General features: G+C 44.1%; 1 protein-coding gene across 1 annotated transcript in view; it reads right to left on the reverse strand.

The window, feature by feature from the left end:
* Window positions 1–17,746, reverse strand: part of LOC149453085 (zinc finger CCCH-type antiviral protein 1-like) — a 91,098-nt gene that overhangs the window by 7,248 nt on the left and 66,104 nt on the right. Inside the window, exons 17-23 of the mRNA XM_089688708.1 lie at window positions 17,385–17,447; window positions 17,027–17,150; window positions 12,689–12,851; window positions 9,642–9,762; window positions 6,040–6,136; window positions 5,816–5,927; window positions 5,498–5,628 (exon numbers count right to left, since the gene is read on the reverse strand). Of these exons, the coding sequence (XP_089544834.1) occupies window positions 5,498–5,628; window positions 5,816–5,927; window positions 6,040–6,136; window positions 9,642–9,762; window positions 12,689–12,851; window positions 17,027–17,150; window positions 17,385–17,447 (811 nt within the window). The remainder of the gene's footprint in view (window positions 1–5,497; window positions 5,629–5,815; window positions 5,928–6,039; window positions 6,137–9,641; window positions 9,763–12,688; window positions 12,852–17,026; window positions 17,151–17,384; window positions 17,448–17,746) is intronic.

Genomic DNA, 17,746 nt, shown 5'->3' on the forward strand with positions numbered 1-17,746 from the left:
AAAAATCCTGTGCCTACAACCAGGGGTTCTTAGTAAGAGATGAGGGGCACATGCCCCAGTTTCCGGCACTTGTGATACTCATGTTTGTTTGTAAATAATAAAGTAGAGTGAAGGTTTCCATGTATCTAGGTTATGGTATATCTTGCAGTATTTAGTCACATTTAATTTGACTTGTTCTGTAAGGTTGAAGACATTTCCCATTTCTAATGAGCGTTAGGATCATAACCCAGTATTAATATCTACACTTAATCACAGTAATCTAATCATCAGGAAATGTGTCAGGGCAGATGATGATTGTCCAGGAATAGGATGGGAGGTGTGAAATTGTGTGGGACCATTTTCTTTTAGTTACATAGTCCCAACCCTTGGTGCCAGGAATTCTGAGATGGGGTAATCCTTTGATATACATGGCTGGAGGTATGACTTATTATCAAATCCTGAAATAGAAACATTAAAATGGTATTATATTTGGGTTACAGTCAGGGGCGGACTGACAACTCATGGGGCCCCTGGGCAATAGGAGATCATAGGGCCCCTGTGTCCTTACCCACACTCAAACCACACCCAAAAAAGCTTATGAAAGGTACTAGGGGCATCTCATGGGGCCCCCTACTGACCCTGGGCCCTCGGGCACCGCCCGAGTGCCTAAATGGTCAGTCCGCCCCTGGTTACAGTATATATGGTTTCAAAGGCCCCCACCTCTGTTTAGGGATGGTTGTTTCAGTTTGACGTGGAGGGCCTTGTTTATGTTTCTTGTTTAGCAGTAGTTGTCCTCTTTGACCTAACTGTGTACCTCACTGTACTAGAAAGAGTGTCTTTTTCCTGAAGGCGTAGGAAAATTGCTGACCTGAACTGAGTTCAACCTTTTATGTTGAGGTTGTTTTGTCTCTCCAGTGTACATGTCTGTATTCCTCACTATATTGCTCTACATATATCAAGTTACTTTGTTTGTGTTTAGGTATTGGGTCTTCTGGATGTAGAGCTTCTGTGTCAGTGTATTGCTGAGCTTGCTTGGGATGTTTTGTTACAATCTTTCTTAGCCACATACGACATTTCTATTCTACTCCATGTAGTCTGCTTCTCCCTGTTTTTATGGTTTCATCAAATTTCAACCAAGCACCATCAGTGGTGTTCCAGATTTTTACATAGTTAGTCTGGCTGAAAAAAGACAAAAGTCCATCCAGTTCAACCAACGTTGAACTGTATCCAACGTTATAATACTGGGCTTCATGTGACAGGTAATGCAGGATTTTCATGGCTCCTAGGAACTGTCTTGCCATGGCTTTTCATGGGTCCTGAGAACTATCAGTCATTGTGAAGCAGTTCCTTTTCAGGAATAATCTTCTCCCTTTTATATCTTGACTTTGCATGTTCTCTGGAATTTCAGCACATTAAACAAGCCAGTTACAGTTTTATTGCTCCAAAGTCAACCTCTACTAAACCTTCCATGGCTTGATCATGTCCTACCACATTACGTTAAGGTCATTGCAATTAGCAAGGGGGCACTATTTACATCTGAAGGTAAACTTGTTATTTCCATCTAAGCAGGTAGCATTGTTTGAAAAAACAAAAAGACCCTCCTCCTCGGTACTGTTTACAAGGTGACCTTAGCTGAAACACAGAAAGAACATACAAACCTTTAGCCCTGGTTCATGGAGGTGCAACTTGTCATGTGATTTGAAACTGTCAAATCTTGTGACAAGTTGCACCCTATTGTCGGCAATGGAACCTTTCAAATCGGTGCGACACCAACTCTGTTTTTTGAAAATATCTCCTGCACTATTTCCACATGCAACTTGCATTGACATCTGTGCATGAAGTTGCTCAGATGTCAGACAAGTTACACCTGAAATTGCACTGGTCTGTGGCTTTGAAATTTATTTATTACAGGTACTTATATAGCGCTGTCAATTTACGCAGTGCTTTACATATATATTGTACATTCATATCAGTCCCTAACCCTCAAGGGGTGTACAATCTAAGGTCCCTAACTCACATTCATACATACACATACTAGGGACAATTTACCTACCATCATGTCTTTGGGGTGTGGGAGGAAACCAGAAACCCATGCAGGCACAGGGAAAGCATGCAAACTCCAGGCAGGTGGTGCTGTGTTTGGGATTTGAACCAATGGCCCACATGCTGCCAGGCAGAAGTGCTAACCATTTAGCCACTGTGCTGCCCCGATTGTGCTACTTCAAGTGAAGTAGCACAATTTCAATATCGCATTCATTGTGAACCAGGGTTTAATCTTTTTCAATGGGATCTGAAACTTCCTGAGCTCTAATGATCAATTACATCCCATGATTAAACAAAACAGCCCTGTCACTGTGCTGCTCCAGGTGCGCTATCAAGTATCTTCTAATGCAGGTTAATCATTTGCCCGCCTGAGGATTTACCCCCCTTCATGACCAGGCCATTTTTTGCGTTACGGCGCTGTGTTACTTTAATTTAAAATTGCGTGGTCATGCAACACTGCACCCAAATGAAATTTACGTCCTTTTTTTCCCCACGAATTGAGCTTTCTTTGGTGTTATTTGATTGCCTATGTATTTTTTAATTTGTTGTGCTATAAGCAAAAAAAGACCAACAATTTTGAGAAAAAAACAATATTTTTGATTTTTTGCTATTAAACATGTCCACTAAAAATATAAAAAAAAACTAAATTTCATCATAAATGTAGACCAAAATGTATTCTACTACATGTCTTTGCTAAAAAAAAATCCCAATACGTGTAAATTAATTGGTTTACATGAAAGTTATAGCGTTTACAAATGGCGGTATAGATAATGGGATTTTTTTTTCTACTAGTAATACGGTGATCAGCGACTGCAGCAGACATTCTGACACTGGAGGGGAACTAACTTGGGGTCACTGACACGCCAGTAACACCAATACAGTGATCAGTACTAAACAAAAGCACTGACATTGTACTAATGGCACAAGGCTGGAAGGGGTTAATGTGAGGAGCGATCAAAGGGTTAACTGTGTGCTGGGAGTGTTTTACTGGGGGGGTTGTTCTTCACTGTAAGCACACTGATAGGGTTAGCTGTACTGTGCACAGCCATCCCGAGCAGTGTGAACGAGCTGACAGAGAGGAAGACTGTTTGTAAACAAAACAATTTTCCTCCCCGTCAGAGATGCTCGGTAATCACCGAGTAATTACCGGCCGGGACCCGGTGATTGACATCTGCGGCCGTAAATGGGGTCACGGGTAGGGCACGGGTGCGGCTTGGGCACGCCCCCTACCTGTAAATGCAAAATGACGTATATATACATGATTTTGCGCACAGGTGCCGCACTGTAGCAGTATATCTGCTATGGGGCGGCGCTAAAGCAGTTAATCATGAGTGTGCTTTCACATCCCATCTGCCGACACATTATTATTATTATACAGGATTTATATAGTGCTAACAGTTTGCTTAGCGCTTTACAGTATAACGGGAGACAATACAGCAACAATACAGTTCAAGGAGAGGTCTTTGGAGCTCACATATTAAGAAGAGGACCAGAATTCACTGCACTTCTCAATCTCTTTATTTAACCACTTGCCCTCCTGAGGATTTACCCCCCTTAATGACCAGGCCTCTTTTTGCTACTCGGCGCTGCACTAATTCAACTGATAATTGCACGGTCATGCAATGCATAACACTTTTATCATGAGTTTTTTTCTGGATTTTTGGTTGATATTTTGTCTCTATTATATAAAATACACATATAGACCCTTAATTTCTTTGTAAGTGAGCAAACTTAAAAAATCTGCAGGGGATCAAATAATTATTTTCCCCACTGTACCTCAAATATCTACAAAATGTTCATTATTTACTGCAAATTCAATACTTTACTTTGGTGAATTGATTATATTATCACATGTGATATTTCCAAAAAACACAAATATCACATAACTGTTAGTGAATTCACCCCACTGTAAGAAGAAGCCTAGGTTTGGGACCCCTATCGTATGAGAGTGAGAGGTCATTCATTGCAGCTGGGCTGAGCCAATTGATAGCAGGACAACAGCAGATGGGCAATGTGAGGTTGAGTGTTTGCTACAGTAAGCATGTAAGCAGGTTGCTGTTGTTAGCCCAAATGGGTGCTGCCCCAGACAAGAGGGTTAGGGTTAATGGTGTCCCCAGGTTTTCTGTATCTGGCTTCCTTGGGTCCAACCCACTGGTCCTGTGCTTATAAAAAGGGACAGTGGTCCGGGTTCCTGGTGCTTAAGCTATCGTCAGCTCTGGGGCTTACTGCTGTCGACCAGAATCCGGGATCCTCTACTGCCAGGATCCTTCTATCATGTAAAGGGAGTGCTGGAACCTGTAGTCAATGCAAAAGATACAAGCTCCTGGATTCTGCCAATCATGGGATTTCCAAGTATAGACTCTACTTCTGCAGGTATGCCAGGGCAGCTCAGCAGCCTGAGATAAGGACTAGGGATGTTAGGGAAGGACTGTGTTGCACCTTAGATTTTGTGATGTTTGAGTTTTTTAGTAAAATGTTTTGAAACTTTGTCCACTGCCTGGTCTGAAGTTACTAATGGAGTGTAATGCAAGTTTATCAGTCTGTTGTGAAACATGTACATGTAGCAGGCAAGATAGCCTTTTGCAGCAGTTGTTCCCGGCACACTCTCCATGAGAAGGTCCATCTCCCATAACAATGGAAGCAGATCTGTACCGCAGAGGTCCTCAACCTGTACACAGGTACGGATGAAGAGTTAAGCGAGTACACTCACGGAGTTCATGCTAGGTGAATAGTGGGACCCCATTCTGTTACTGGGAGCGAGGTAGCGGAAATACGTTGTACAGGCAGAGAGGGCATTGGCTCTGTGTGTCCCTCCTAAATGCAACAGTGACCGTGATGATGTATACTGGCATCAAGAGAATTTATTAGAGTTCAGTTATCCATTCAAGTAAAGGTACCCCATGTGTACAGCATTGACCCTGTTTAAGGTGCCTCACATAGCACAGAAGAACCCACTTTGGGGGTAGGCCTCTTATGTGACCCAGACTTGATGCCCACTGAGGAAAGGAGGCATGGCGGAAGTATCACCCATTTGCCCTACCCAGCCTACAAGCCGTGTCCATGGTTAACACAAAGTTGTTCTGTCTTCCACTAGGGTGGTAAACTCTCTAGGTATCTGTTGGGAGCAGGAATCAGATTGCTCAGGCTGTTGGTGCTAAATTCCCAGGGAGAGGTTTGGGCTTATGCTTATATGATTAAAGCTGAGAATAAAGTGTTGTCCGTGTGTTCTTTTGTGTTATGTGTAGGCAAAACTACTTTTACGGATCTGTGAACTCTCCTTTGTGGTTTCTGGACATCCAACAAATACTGCCACTTGACTTGTGCACATCTGGAAATCGTATTTCAGTGCACTTATACTGGGAAACCTGAGAATAGAAATGCCACTTGGATCTAAAAAAGTGAGACACTCCTTTTCTGAATTAATTGGTATTAAAGCTCCCCAAGCTCTGTTACTTTGTAATAACTGCCAACATACCATTGATAGACCTGCCAGAGGGAGGGGTTCTGAATTCGCCACAGTTTCTTCACCGTATAACCGGAGACTGTCTTCTTAAACATTTTGACGGTGTTTAAGAACTCTGCCAAACTCTCTGCTACAAGAACTTTCTGCAAATCAAGCATTAAGATGTTTTTAGATTAATACAACCATATTTTTTCACAGAAGTCATAGAAGCATACCTATCATAAACATTAAACTCTACCTGAAAATTAGTGAGAATATGATTACTTTAACATGAAAATTGGTCTTGGCAGATTTCATTTTTAAATAAATGAAGTATTTTTCCTATCATACCTTATACCCAATCTCTGGCACAGCATTCATGTCCCAGTGCGCTGGGTAGTTTATCATCTTGAGAGGGGAATTTGAAGGCTTTTGGTTTGAAGTGCCTGCAGCAGATTTGGTGCTGCAAAATAAAAACAATAAACAGATGGGAGTCACCTGCCATCTAAACAGTTACCGTTTGATCATCTCAGTAGACACACGGATGACCAGTATGGTATTTCTGTTCTTATTACCTTCCTTTTAACATCTTCACTTTCTCAAAATCCTGGAATTTGGGTCTTCGGCGGATCTCTTTCTCTGTTCCATAAAAAATGTTCTTCTGCCTCATTTCTGAAGGTGAAAAAAATATACAGATTTAAGAGAAAGCACTTAAAGTCTATGTCCATGCATCATCAAAATATACCCCTCAAATGTCCCCTCCCCACAGGGCCAAAACTATGGGAGGGCACATTGAGAGGGGCACCACCGCTGACATAAGTAGCGACAGCAACATCACTATTCCTGTCAGCCCAGTGGCGGGAGGCAGTGCGGGCTGTGTTCTCTCTCCCCATTCTTCTTCCTGCCAGTGCTGTGCTGCTGCTGTGCCAGTGCTGCCTGTACTGTTCTTCCATTGAGTGGCAGTCCGGGACTTCATCTCCCAGCCACCCCCCAGGATCCACACTTGTCGCAGCCTTGAGGAACTGCTGAAAAGGTGTGAGCGATGGAGGATGCCGCTTTGGTGTGTGCTGTGCTGTCTTCTGTGTGTGCATGAGCAAGGAGAAAGGGGGCACATTGATTTAAGGGGGGCCTCCTATGTAAGGGGGGTACATTGATGTAAGGGGGGAACTCCTATGTAAGAGAGGAACATTGATGTAAAAGGGAGACTCTTATGTAAGTGGGGCACATTGAAGTAAGGGGGACTTTTATGTAAGGGGGAAACTCTGATGCAAGGAAGGCACTATTAAAAGGGGGACACTTAAGTATGGGGACATTGATGTAAGGGGGAACACTGATGTAAGATGTGGAATTGATATATAAGGGGACATTGATATAAATGGGAGGACTGATTTCGGGGGGCTCTGAAATAAGAGGTGGCACTGATGTAAGGGGAGACTCTGATGCAAAGAAGACACTATTGTAAGGGGGGACTCTGATGCAAAGGGGAAACTGATGTAAGCGGGGGCTTTGAAGTAAGGGGGACTCTGATATAAGGGAGCACACTGATGAAAGAAATCACTCTGATGTAGAAAGGGGCTCTGAAGTAAGGGAGGTCACTGAGGGGACATTGATATAAATGGGGAAACTGATGAAAGGATAAGCCTCTGATGTAAGGAAGGACTCTGATGTAAAGGGGGCACTGATGTAAAGGGGGACTCTGGTGTAATGAAGGCACTGATGTAAGGGGGGATACTAATGTAAGGTGGGGTATATATTTAAGGGGGGACACTGATATACAAGGGGATTTTGATGATAGGAGAGACTTTGATCTTAGGGGGACTCTAAAGTAAAGGGGGAGGGGACACTTATGTAAGGGATGACACTAATATTAGGGAGATTCTAAAGTAATGGGGGACCTTGAACCAAGGGGGACACTGATGTAAGGGGGGCATTGATATAAGGGGGACACTGATGTAAGGGGGGCATTGATATAAGGGGGACACTGATGTAAGGGGGGCATTGATATAAGGGGGACACTGATGTAAGGGGGGCATTGATATAAGGGGGACACTGATGTAAGGGGGACATTGATATAAGGGGCACACTGATGTAAGGGGGACATTGATATAAGGGGCACACTGATGTAAGGGGGACATTGATATAAGGGGGACACTGATGTAAGGGGGGCATTGATGTAAGGGGGACACTGATGTAAGGGGGGCATTGATATAAGGGGGACACTGATGTAAAGGGGACATTGATATAAGGGGGACACTGATGTAAGGGGGACATTGATATAAGGGGCACACTGATGTAAGGGGGACATTGATATAAGGGGGACACTGATGTAAGGGGGACATTGATATAAGGGGGACACTGATGTAAGGGGGCATTGATATAAGGGGGACACTGATGTAAGGGGGGCATTGATATAAGGGGGACACTGATGTAAGGGGGACATTGATATAAGGGGGACACTGATGCAATACTGATGTAATATAACTACTGACACTGTCCACTGCTCTACTGACACCATCCTCTTTGGGGGAGTGAACTGAGTCTTTGCCTGGGGTGAAAGAAAGTCTAGCTTCACCACTGCCACCCACCCTAGATCATTCTTTTTTTCTTGGTTCCTGTAGTGAGAGACATCTTTTTTAGTCCCTGTGACATCATCACAAGGTTTATACATTTCCTACAGGGGTAGCTGCTGGGAGCTCAGTTCATATTGGTTGGAACACTCCCAGAACTACATCTCCCAGAGCCATTACCTGCATAGTGCGTGGGCAGGCTCTTGCCAATGAATTGTTTTCAAAACAACTGAATTGTTTTGCTGGAAAATAAATCGATATATGTATGTGGAGTGACAGAGATGGATGGGAATACTGTAGGTGGAGTTCTGTAGTCCAGCAGTGTAGAACTGGACAGGTCTGACAACTTTGGTTGGGATTTCAGTGCAGCAAAGGCACTGTGTAGCCCTCTCAAAAAATGAAGCTAGAAGCACACGGGGTTCCTAGCAAATAGGCTGGTATTGCTATGTATTTGCAGAAACAAGCACAAATGTGTGCTAAATATGTGTTTTTTAATGTAATTTTGTTTAGATATACACTTTAAGGGTCCATTCAAATCAGTGTGCTACAGTAACGTGCATGTTACTGTCATTCTGAATGGCACCTTCCCAATACACCTATGTTGGAGTGCACAGCAACACATGGCAATGCACTACCTTGCATTATAGTGGGTTGTACTAGAGGTCCATGTGCAATTTTTGGTCTGTTGTAGTGTATTAGGCAGATCATTCAAATGCATCTACCACAATACAACAGATCTGAGTGGTGTGAATGGGCCCGAAAGGTAATCTTCTAACTGACCATAGTGAGGTGAAGAGGAAAAGAGATGGAAGTTGAGAGTCTAGGGATGCTGTGGTAAATATGAACTTTGCTGGAGCTCAGCAACACATTGATGACAAGAGGAATACTGTGACACAGTGCCAGATCTGTCTTAAAAAATGTAACCAAGAATACTTATTGCTCTGTGACTGTCCAGCTAATGTGCTATGAGTTTCTAACTCAGCAGTCGGTGGGTGACCACACTATTCACTCTTAACCATTTACTCAAGTTGAAGTCTAGGTATGATCTTTATTGCATAGGTACATTGGTCCAGCTTGGACCATTGTAAAGTATGCATATCTCATACCTGAGGGACTGCTGTAGAAGGTGACAATTTCTGTAGTAGTACTACAATGATCACCAAAATTTTCTGGGCCCTGTGCCGAGCGGACTCCCCTCTGCATAGTGACCACAGGGGGACACTTGTTCAGCACTGTCGCCATTCACAGATGCCTTGCATTTTTTCAATGAATACAAGGTGTTCTCTGATTTGATGAGGTGGGAATCATGACATCACCTCTCCACCTTGTCAATTCAGTGAACACCTTGTAACCATTGAAAAATACAAGGTATTTTGTGAATGGTGCTGGTGCCGAGCATATGACCACTGGAAGATTGCGACAATCACTGTAGCAGTAACGACTACTGCAATGATTGTCAGCTTCCCCGGTGGTCCCTCAGGTATGAGATATGGATACTTACATTGGTCCAAGCTGGACCAATGCACCTGTGCAATAAAGATCATACCTAGACTTCAAATTTAATGTGTAGGTACAATTTTCTAGGCTGTTATGAGAATGTTGGTACTCACCTTGGTAGTTGATAATGTAGTTTTGATCTCCAGCAGTAAAAACGATGTTCCCAGTGGGGTTGGAGAGGTAAATGTTCTCCAAGTCATATGATAGCAAGGAGGAACTCACTTTCTTTGTGTTCTAAAAGAGCAGAGAGAAATACTGTATGAGAATTATTTTTTATTATTATTATTATTTGTGGAGCACATGCCCCCAAATTCAGACAGCCTATATGTAGGGTGTGTAACTTTGGAAGTTATTAAATCGGGCAATAATGACATAAGGGGGCGGAGTTGCATGGTGACCTCCCCAACTGGCTCCACCCCTTAGTTGATTTAGCGGTGGGTAGGCGGCGAAGCTGTCATTTAGCGGGAGCCAAGCTTTGGTGTTGGTCAGGTTTTTTTTTCATGCAGGTCAGCAGCTGGCGTTCATCCTGATTGATGTTGGATCTACCTCGGTGGACATTTATTTGGGGGGTGGAATAAAGAACTTGTCTAAAACTGTCTCTGTGGCTTTTTTTTTTTTATTTTGCACGGTACCGTCAACACTTGTCGAATGACAAGTAAGCATGAGGCGGGGTCACCCAGTGATGTCACCAGGTGACCCTGCCCCCATGTTTACCTGTCATTCAGTGAGTGTCTCTCAACTGGACCAGGAATGTTTGGTGGGCAGCGTTTTTTATTTTCTGTGTAGGTCAGTGTTCATTGTGATTGATGCTGGATTCACAATGTGAGACATGTTTTTATTTATTTTCCTTTTAATAAAGGACTCGTCAAAAACTGTTGTTGTGTTTTTATTTACTTTTGACATTTTACTATGTACCACATACTCATTTACATGGGGGGGGCTGGGATCTGGGGGCCCCCTTGTAAACGGGGGCTTCCAAATTCCGAAAAGACATTCCATGCACCCCCACATCCAGCGGGCAGGGTTGTGGGGAAAAGGCACTTGTCCGGATCGACATGGGGACAAGGTGCCTTGGGGTGTGAGCCCCTACTCTCCAAAGCACCCCCCATGTTGCGGGCATGTGGCAGGGTGTGGTATGGATTTGGGTATGGATTTTTTTAATACAGTTTGGCGTGGGGCTCCCCTTAACATCCATACTAAACCTAAGGGTCTGGTATGGATTTTGGGGTCCCCCACACCATTAAATAAAAAAATTGGTGTGGGGTTCCCCTTAAAATCCATACGCCTAGTTTGGATTGGGGGGGGGGTCCCTGCACTGTTTTTTTTTTTTTTAAATGGAACTTGTTTTGTTTACATTCTGCTGTCAGTGGGAAATCCCATTGACAGCAGATACATTATGGATGTTAAGGAAACAGAGGCCACCAGCTCCAGCTATTCCAAATTAAGCAAAGCAAATTTAAAAAATTAATTGGTTCAATTAAAAAATACATCCAAAACAAAATTCTTTGATTAACGATCGCATCCGAAGCTAAACGGAAATTTGTGGCATGAACATGTCTACAGATCACCTAAAAAACACATGCAATCTGCTTTAGTGAATGAAACCCATTGTACTTTGAGCTTTTAGATCTTTTTCTGTCAGCACATGTAGGTGGGTTTGGTCTGGGCTCTGGTATAGACTTCTATGTACCTATTTTTTTTGTACTTCCAAGACTGGTAGTTCTGGTTTGTCACATTACAACAGGAAATGTTAATGAAACACTGTTAGTAGTAACCATTTTCTTTCTCCAATATTTTACTGTAACTCTGGGCCGTATCTGTGTGCAGTTATGTTTAGTACTTTGGCTGTACCTGGACCCATAACCTGTTGTAAAGCTGTTGCAAATATGACTCTTACCAGTCAAGATGGTGCTGGACACGTGGCTGAGCCATTCTTGTTTTATTGGAAAAGTAGTAGCACACTAACACTTAACGCAGCACAGAAAAGGGTATTTACCTTTAGGGTTCATGTACACTGCAGCTGATAAACTCACATTCAGGAGCTGTTCTGCATTTGTTCAGCAGCCCCTGAACTCTCCCTAATGTTTTCCTATGTGTCCATGTACACTATGTCGTTTACAGTCGTTTACAGGCAGTTGAGTTTACAGTTGTTTTTTTGAATGCACCAAACTTGCACTCAGGAGTAGATTTTATCAGCATTCCAAACGCTTGTAAACACGACTAACCGCGTTTATAAGCGTTTGCGTTTAGAAGCGTTTTTTAACTGTTCCATATCCAGATGCTGCCCAGAGCCTTTTTTCATAATCAGAAATTCATGCAAAGTGTTTTCCATGTATTCAAATGGACCTAGTACACCAGCTCAGTCAGTTCCAGGTTTTGCTTGAAAAAAAAATGGTAGAATGTGCCGCATTATGCTCATGATGGGATCCACAGTGGATACAACCAGAAAAGACAGGTAATCTCAACACATACTGCTCTCTCTGCTTCTGCTATTTCTCTCAAAATGTCTGAAATAGTTAATTTTTTACTGTTTTTCAGTGCATTCTGGGCATTTTGGAAGGTCTCCAGAGGTTATCTTTAAAAAACGCTTCTAAACGCAAACGTGGTATGCAAACGCAGCTAAACAGATGTTTTTTAACCTACGTTTTCTAGCAGTCAGTTTCCATCGTTCAGAAGTGTTTGCTACATGTCCCATGTACTTGGAGCCTTAGGCTCTCTATCTTTATCTGAATCTGTTGAGGGCCATCTGAATTATTCACAACTCTACCTAATTAAACATTGGCTCAGAAATGATACTGCAATACTGTTGTTGTGCTGAAGAGTCCAGTCACTCAGCAACTCTTATGTTGAACAGGGACTCTGGTGTTCAAATCTTTCTACTGTGGTTCCCAGCTCTCGTCCCAATAGCCTCTGGTAACTCAGAAATCTTTTGTCAGAATTCAAAGCGTATGAAAAATCCAGCACGGCTGGTGGTAGCCCTGCATAATATGCACAGGAGGTGTGGGAATGCAGCACAAAGATCTCACCAATTCTGTCCCTTAGAGATAGAAGAGATGGTCAAGCGGTGTAGCATGCCAGGACCAACCTATATCTGAAATATTGGTTTTGGTTGAACTGATCTTTAATAGCTAATAAAATTTATTCTAGAGACTTTGCTTACCATTTGGCCATACTTGGTCCAGGTACCAAACTCATTCTTCCAGTACCAAACCCACTCAGTGGTCAGTACATATTCCGTTGATTGGGTAGCAGATGATGGGGTAGAGAGTCTGCGGACTTGCTTATCACCAGCTTTCATGGTCTGAAAGTCAACTGATCTGTAGCTGAGATACAAAAAAGGAGGCAGTATATTAATATTTTTTCTTGGATGTCTTTTTAAATACTGTTCATTTACATGTTCATTCTATCACAGACGGTGAGAACAGTCGCAGATGGGGCATTGTCCTGCGTGAGTGCATTTACTGCTGGATTGCAAACCAGCAGCTGAACACAGCCCCACTGATCATGTCCTCTCTGCTTTTTCACAGGTAAATGCTGTTCTGTAATTTCCACCTGAAACGGTCTCTCTGCTACATACTGACTTTCTGCAAACTTAGTGTAAATGCTGTTCTGTGATCTCCACCTTTATTATTATTATTATTATACAGTAATTATAAAGCGCCAATAGTTCGCTCAGCGCTGTACATTACAAAGGGGGACAGAACATGTGACAGAACAATACCAATACAATGCAAAACATGAGGGGATTGAGGGCCCTGCTCTTTCGAGCTTACAATCTAGGAGGGAGGGGATGGTGGCACAGGAGGAGATAGCTGTGGGGGATGGAGTGGTAGGAAGAGTGGAGGAGGTCGGCAAGTTAGCAGGGGGTGGGGTAGGCTTCCCTGAAGAGATGGGTTTTCAGGGTGCGCCTAAAGGAGAGCAGAGTAGGTGATAATCTGATGGGTTGGGGCAGGGAGTTCCAGAGGATGGGTGACACCCTGGAGAAGTCCTGGAGGCGGGCATGGGAGGAGGAGACCAGGGAACTAGAGAGAAGGAGGTCTTGTGAGGAGCGGAGTGTGCGTGCTAGGCGGTACTTGGATATTAGGTCAGTGATGTAGTTCGGGGCAGTATGGTGGACAGCTTTGTACGTCAGCATTAGGATTTTGAATTTGATCCGTTGCGCAATTGGAAGCCAGTGGAGGGATTGGCAGAGGGGGGTGGCGGAGACAGAGCGGTTGGAAAGGTGAATGAGTCTGGCAGCCGTATTCAGGATCGACTGAAGCGGGGATAGCCAGCGGCGAGGCAGGCCTGTGAGGAGGGAGTTGCAGTAGTCGAGTCGTGATATGATGAGGGAGTGGCTGAGCTGTTTAGTGGTTTCTGGGGTTAGGAACGTGCGTATTTTGGCGATGTTGCGGAGGTGGAGTCTGCACAAGTTTGTTAAAGATTGGACTTGGGGCTGGAAGGATAGGTTGGAGTCCAGAATGACACCAAGTACTCTGGCCTGCGGGGCGGGTTTGATGGTAGCGTTGTTCGATGTGATAGAGAAGTCAATGGGGGGTGGTGTCCGGGCTGGAGGGAAGACAAGAAACTCGGTTTTGGAGAGGTTCAGTTTAAGAAAGTGGAGCGACATCCAGTCTGATATGTCGCTCAGCAGGTGTGTGATTCGGGCGGAGACCGAGGGGGTGAGGTGGGGGGTTGAGAGATAGATTTGTGTGTCATCGGCATAGAGGTGGTAGTTGAAGCCGTGAGAGTGTATGAGTTGGCCAAGGGAGGAGGTGTAGATGAAGAAGAGAAGGGGCCCGAGGACAGAGCCTTGAGGGACCCCAACAGAGAGGGGGAGTGAGAGGGAGGTGGTAGCATTATAGGTAACGCTGAAAGAGCGTTGTGACAGGTAGGATGGAAGCCAGGAGAGAGCAGAATCTCTGAGGCCGAGGGAGTGTAGTTTTTTGAGGAGGAGGGGGTGGTCGACTGTGTCGAAGGCCGCAGAGAGGTCAAGGAGTAGGAGCACTGAATAGTGGCCATTAGCTTTGGCGGTTAGCAGGTCGTTGGAGAGTTTGAGTAAGGCAGTTTCGGTGGAGTGTAGGGGACGGAAGCCAGACTGTAGGGGATCGAGGAGGTTGTTGTCATTGAGGTGAGAGCATGGGCGGGTGTAGTCTAGGCACTCGAGGAGTTTAGATGTAAATGGGAGCAGGGAGATGGGTCTGAGGTTGTTTGGGTCTTTGGGGTCCAGGGAGGGCTTTTTAAGTATGGGGGTGATGTGTGCATGTTTCAGAGGGGAGGGGAAAGTGCTGGAGGAGAGGGAGAGATTGAAGATGTGGGTGAGGGAGCGTAAGATGGAGGGGGAGGGAGGTCGTAGGAGTTGTGAGGGGATAGGGTCCAGGGGGCAGGTGGTGAGGCGGGCATCAGAGAGGACCTTAAACTGTCTCCTTGAAACGCACTGACTTTCTGCAAACTTAGGGTAAATGTTGTTCTGTGATCTCCACCTTAAACTGTCTCCGTGCTACGCACTTTCTGCAAACTTAGGGTAAATGCTGTTGTGTTATCTCCATCTTAAACTGTCTCCCTGATATGCACTGACTTTCTGCAAAACTCAGCATAATTAGTCCTATATCTTTTAGTCTGTTTGTGGTGATTGATTTTCACCTCCTTTGCCTTTCTGTGATCAGAAAATCAATAATCTTTTATGACTTTGGCCTGTGTCTATGGCTGATCTGGTTTTGACCAACCTCCCCCCAAATTCATGTAATCCTTATCAGTCCCTAATTGGGGTAGAGAAGAGTTGCTCATTTGATCATCTACTTATAAATTTAGACCAGCTTATGGTTGAGGTCACAGATGGGGGGTACAGTCGCAGACGGAGCATTGTCCTGCGTGAGTGCATTTACTGCTGGAGTGCAGTTTGACTATTGTAACTCCCTCCTCATTGGCCTACCTAATTGTAGGCTATCCCCTCTTCAGTCTGTCATGAATGCTGCTGCCAGACTCATCCATCTTACCAACCGTTCCGTATCTGCCATCCATCTCTGCCAATCCCTCCACTGGCTTCCCATTGCCCAACGAATAAAATTCAAAACATTAACAATAACACATCAAGCCATTTATAACTCTGCCCCAAATTACACCACCAGTCTTGTCTCCAAATATCACCCAAACTGTCCACTTCACTCTTCCCATGACTTCCTGCTCTCTGGATCCCTTGTCTCCTCCTCACATGCTCATCTCCAGGACTTCTCAAGAGCCTCCCCCATCCTCTGGAACTCTCTACCCCAATCTATCCGACTATCGCTTACTGTGCCCACTTTTAGGCAATCTCTGAAAACCTATCTCCTCAGGGAAGCCTATCCTGCCTTCAGCTGATAATGGAATCTTCTGTTCCTTCTATCAGTTCTTCCCCCACAGTTATTACCTTTTGTACCACTAGCCCCTCCAGGCCCTTCCTCTTAGATTGAAAGCTCCAAGGAGCAAAGCCCTCCTAACCCTCTTGTATTGAACTGTATAATTGCTGTAATGTCTCCCTTTATATTGTAAAGCGCTGAGCAAATTGTTGATGCTATATAAATTCTGTATAATAACAATAATCACTGCCGTATCAGTTATGGACAATACTGACCTTATGGAAAATCATAGGGAAAGCTTGTATTGTCATTTGGGTCTCTGTTAAAGAGATTTCACCTCATTTCCAGTGCTGGTGATTACACTGGATATGAGGAGTTCTTCACAATAGCTACAGAGAAAGTAATAAATACCCTTTGGTAGTTTGAGTGTATAACCTTCCCACACTTGTGAGATAATACACCAGTAGTTGGTGTCTCTGCCCCTCCCACACTTGTGAGATAATACACCAGTAGTTGGTGTCTCTGCCCCTCCCACAATGGTGAGATTTCCTGCAGTAGTTTGTGTCTCTGCCCCTCCCACAATGGTGAGATTTCCTGTAGTAGTTTGTATCTCTGCCCCTCCCACAATGGTGAGGTTTCCCTGCAGTAGTTTGTGTCTCTGCCCCTCCCACAATGGTGAGATTTCCCTGCAGTAGTTTGTGTCTCTGTCCCTCCCACAATGGTGAGATTTCCTGCAGTAGTTGGTGTCTCTGCCCCTCCCACAATGGTGAGATTTCCTGCAGTAGTTTGTGTCTCTGCCCCTCCCACAATGGTGAGATTTCCTGTAGTAGTTTGTATCTCTGCCCCTCCCACAATGGTGAGGTTTCCCTGCAGTAGTTTGTGTCTCTGCCCCTCCCACAATGGTGAGATTTCCCTGCAGTAGTTTGTGTCTCTGTCCCTCCCACAATGGTGAAATTTCCTTCAGTAGTTTGTGTCTCTGTCCCTCCCACAATGGTGAAATTTCCTTCAGTAGTTTGTGTCTCTGCCCCTCCCACAATGGTGTGATTTCCTGCAGTATTTGTGTCTCTGCCCCTCCCACAATAATACAATTTTTTTCTGTAGTTTCTTTTAACTTATTAAAATTAGAATAGTAAAAAACTGAATTTTACATCACATTCTGACTCTCTAGGGTGAGGATTTCATACCTGACATTGTTTGGATCACTATAAGTCATTTCAATGTCCTCCATTTTTGGAAGGTCCTCCCAATCTGATCCATTGAACTGCTGCCAGCGGTATGGTAGGTAGTAGTGCATATTGGAGCAACGACCTGCCAGTTGAGAAAAACATTTTTATCTTTGGTGCAATAATATTCCCAAACGTCATATTATTAGACTCCGTTCACTTTGCTATATACAATGTCTTATTTGTCATAACAATAACTCTTCATTCTACATGACTGCTATTTTCAACTGTTTCTGCTAAATATACCGATTGTTATGACTTAGTAAAAGCTTACTGAATTGAACCATACATCACTTAATTTTTTTTTATCTCTTTTTACCTCCAAGCCTGCAGAACTTCCAAATATTAAAGAGACAAATTTCTGGTGTTTTCTCAACCGATGCTAAAATAAAGAACAATAAAATAAAAACAGGTGATTTGGCATCTGAATTACTGAAAACATAAAGCAGAACTCTGGGCAAAATTTCTTTCCCCATGCAGTGGGGATGTGCCTGCGCTTTAGATTAGAGAGCCAAGATATACTCACCTAATCCTCAATTCTCTGGTCTGCCCAGCGTAAGACATGTCCCTGCCGCTTCCCTGTCCTTCCCCCCCCCCCCCCAAGATCTAGCGGCCTTGTGCAGTGGACTGTTCCTGACATTATCACTCCCATACACCTGCTTTGGATGTGAAGGCAGCAGG

Source organism: Staurois parvus, unplaced genomic scaffold, assembly GCF_062004578.1.
Source record: "Staurois parvus isolate SC_StPar_1 unplaced genomic scaffold, SC_StPar_1.0 ptg000452l, whole genome shotgun sequence".
Classification (NCBI taxonomy): Eukaryota; Metazoa; Chordata; class Amphibia; order Anura; family Ranidae; genus Staurois; species Staurois parvus.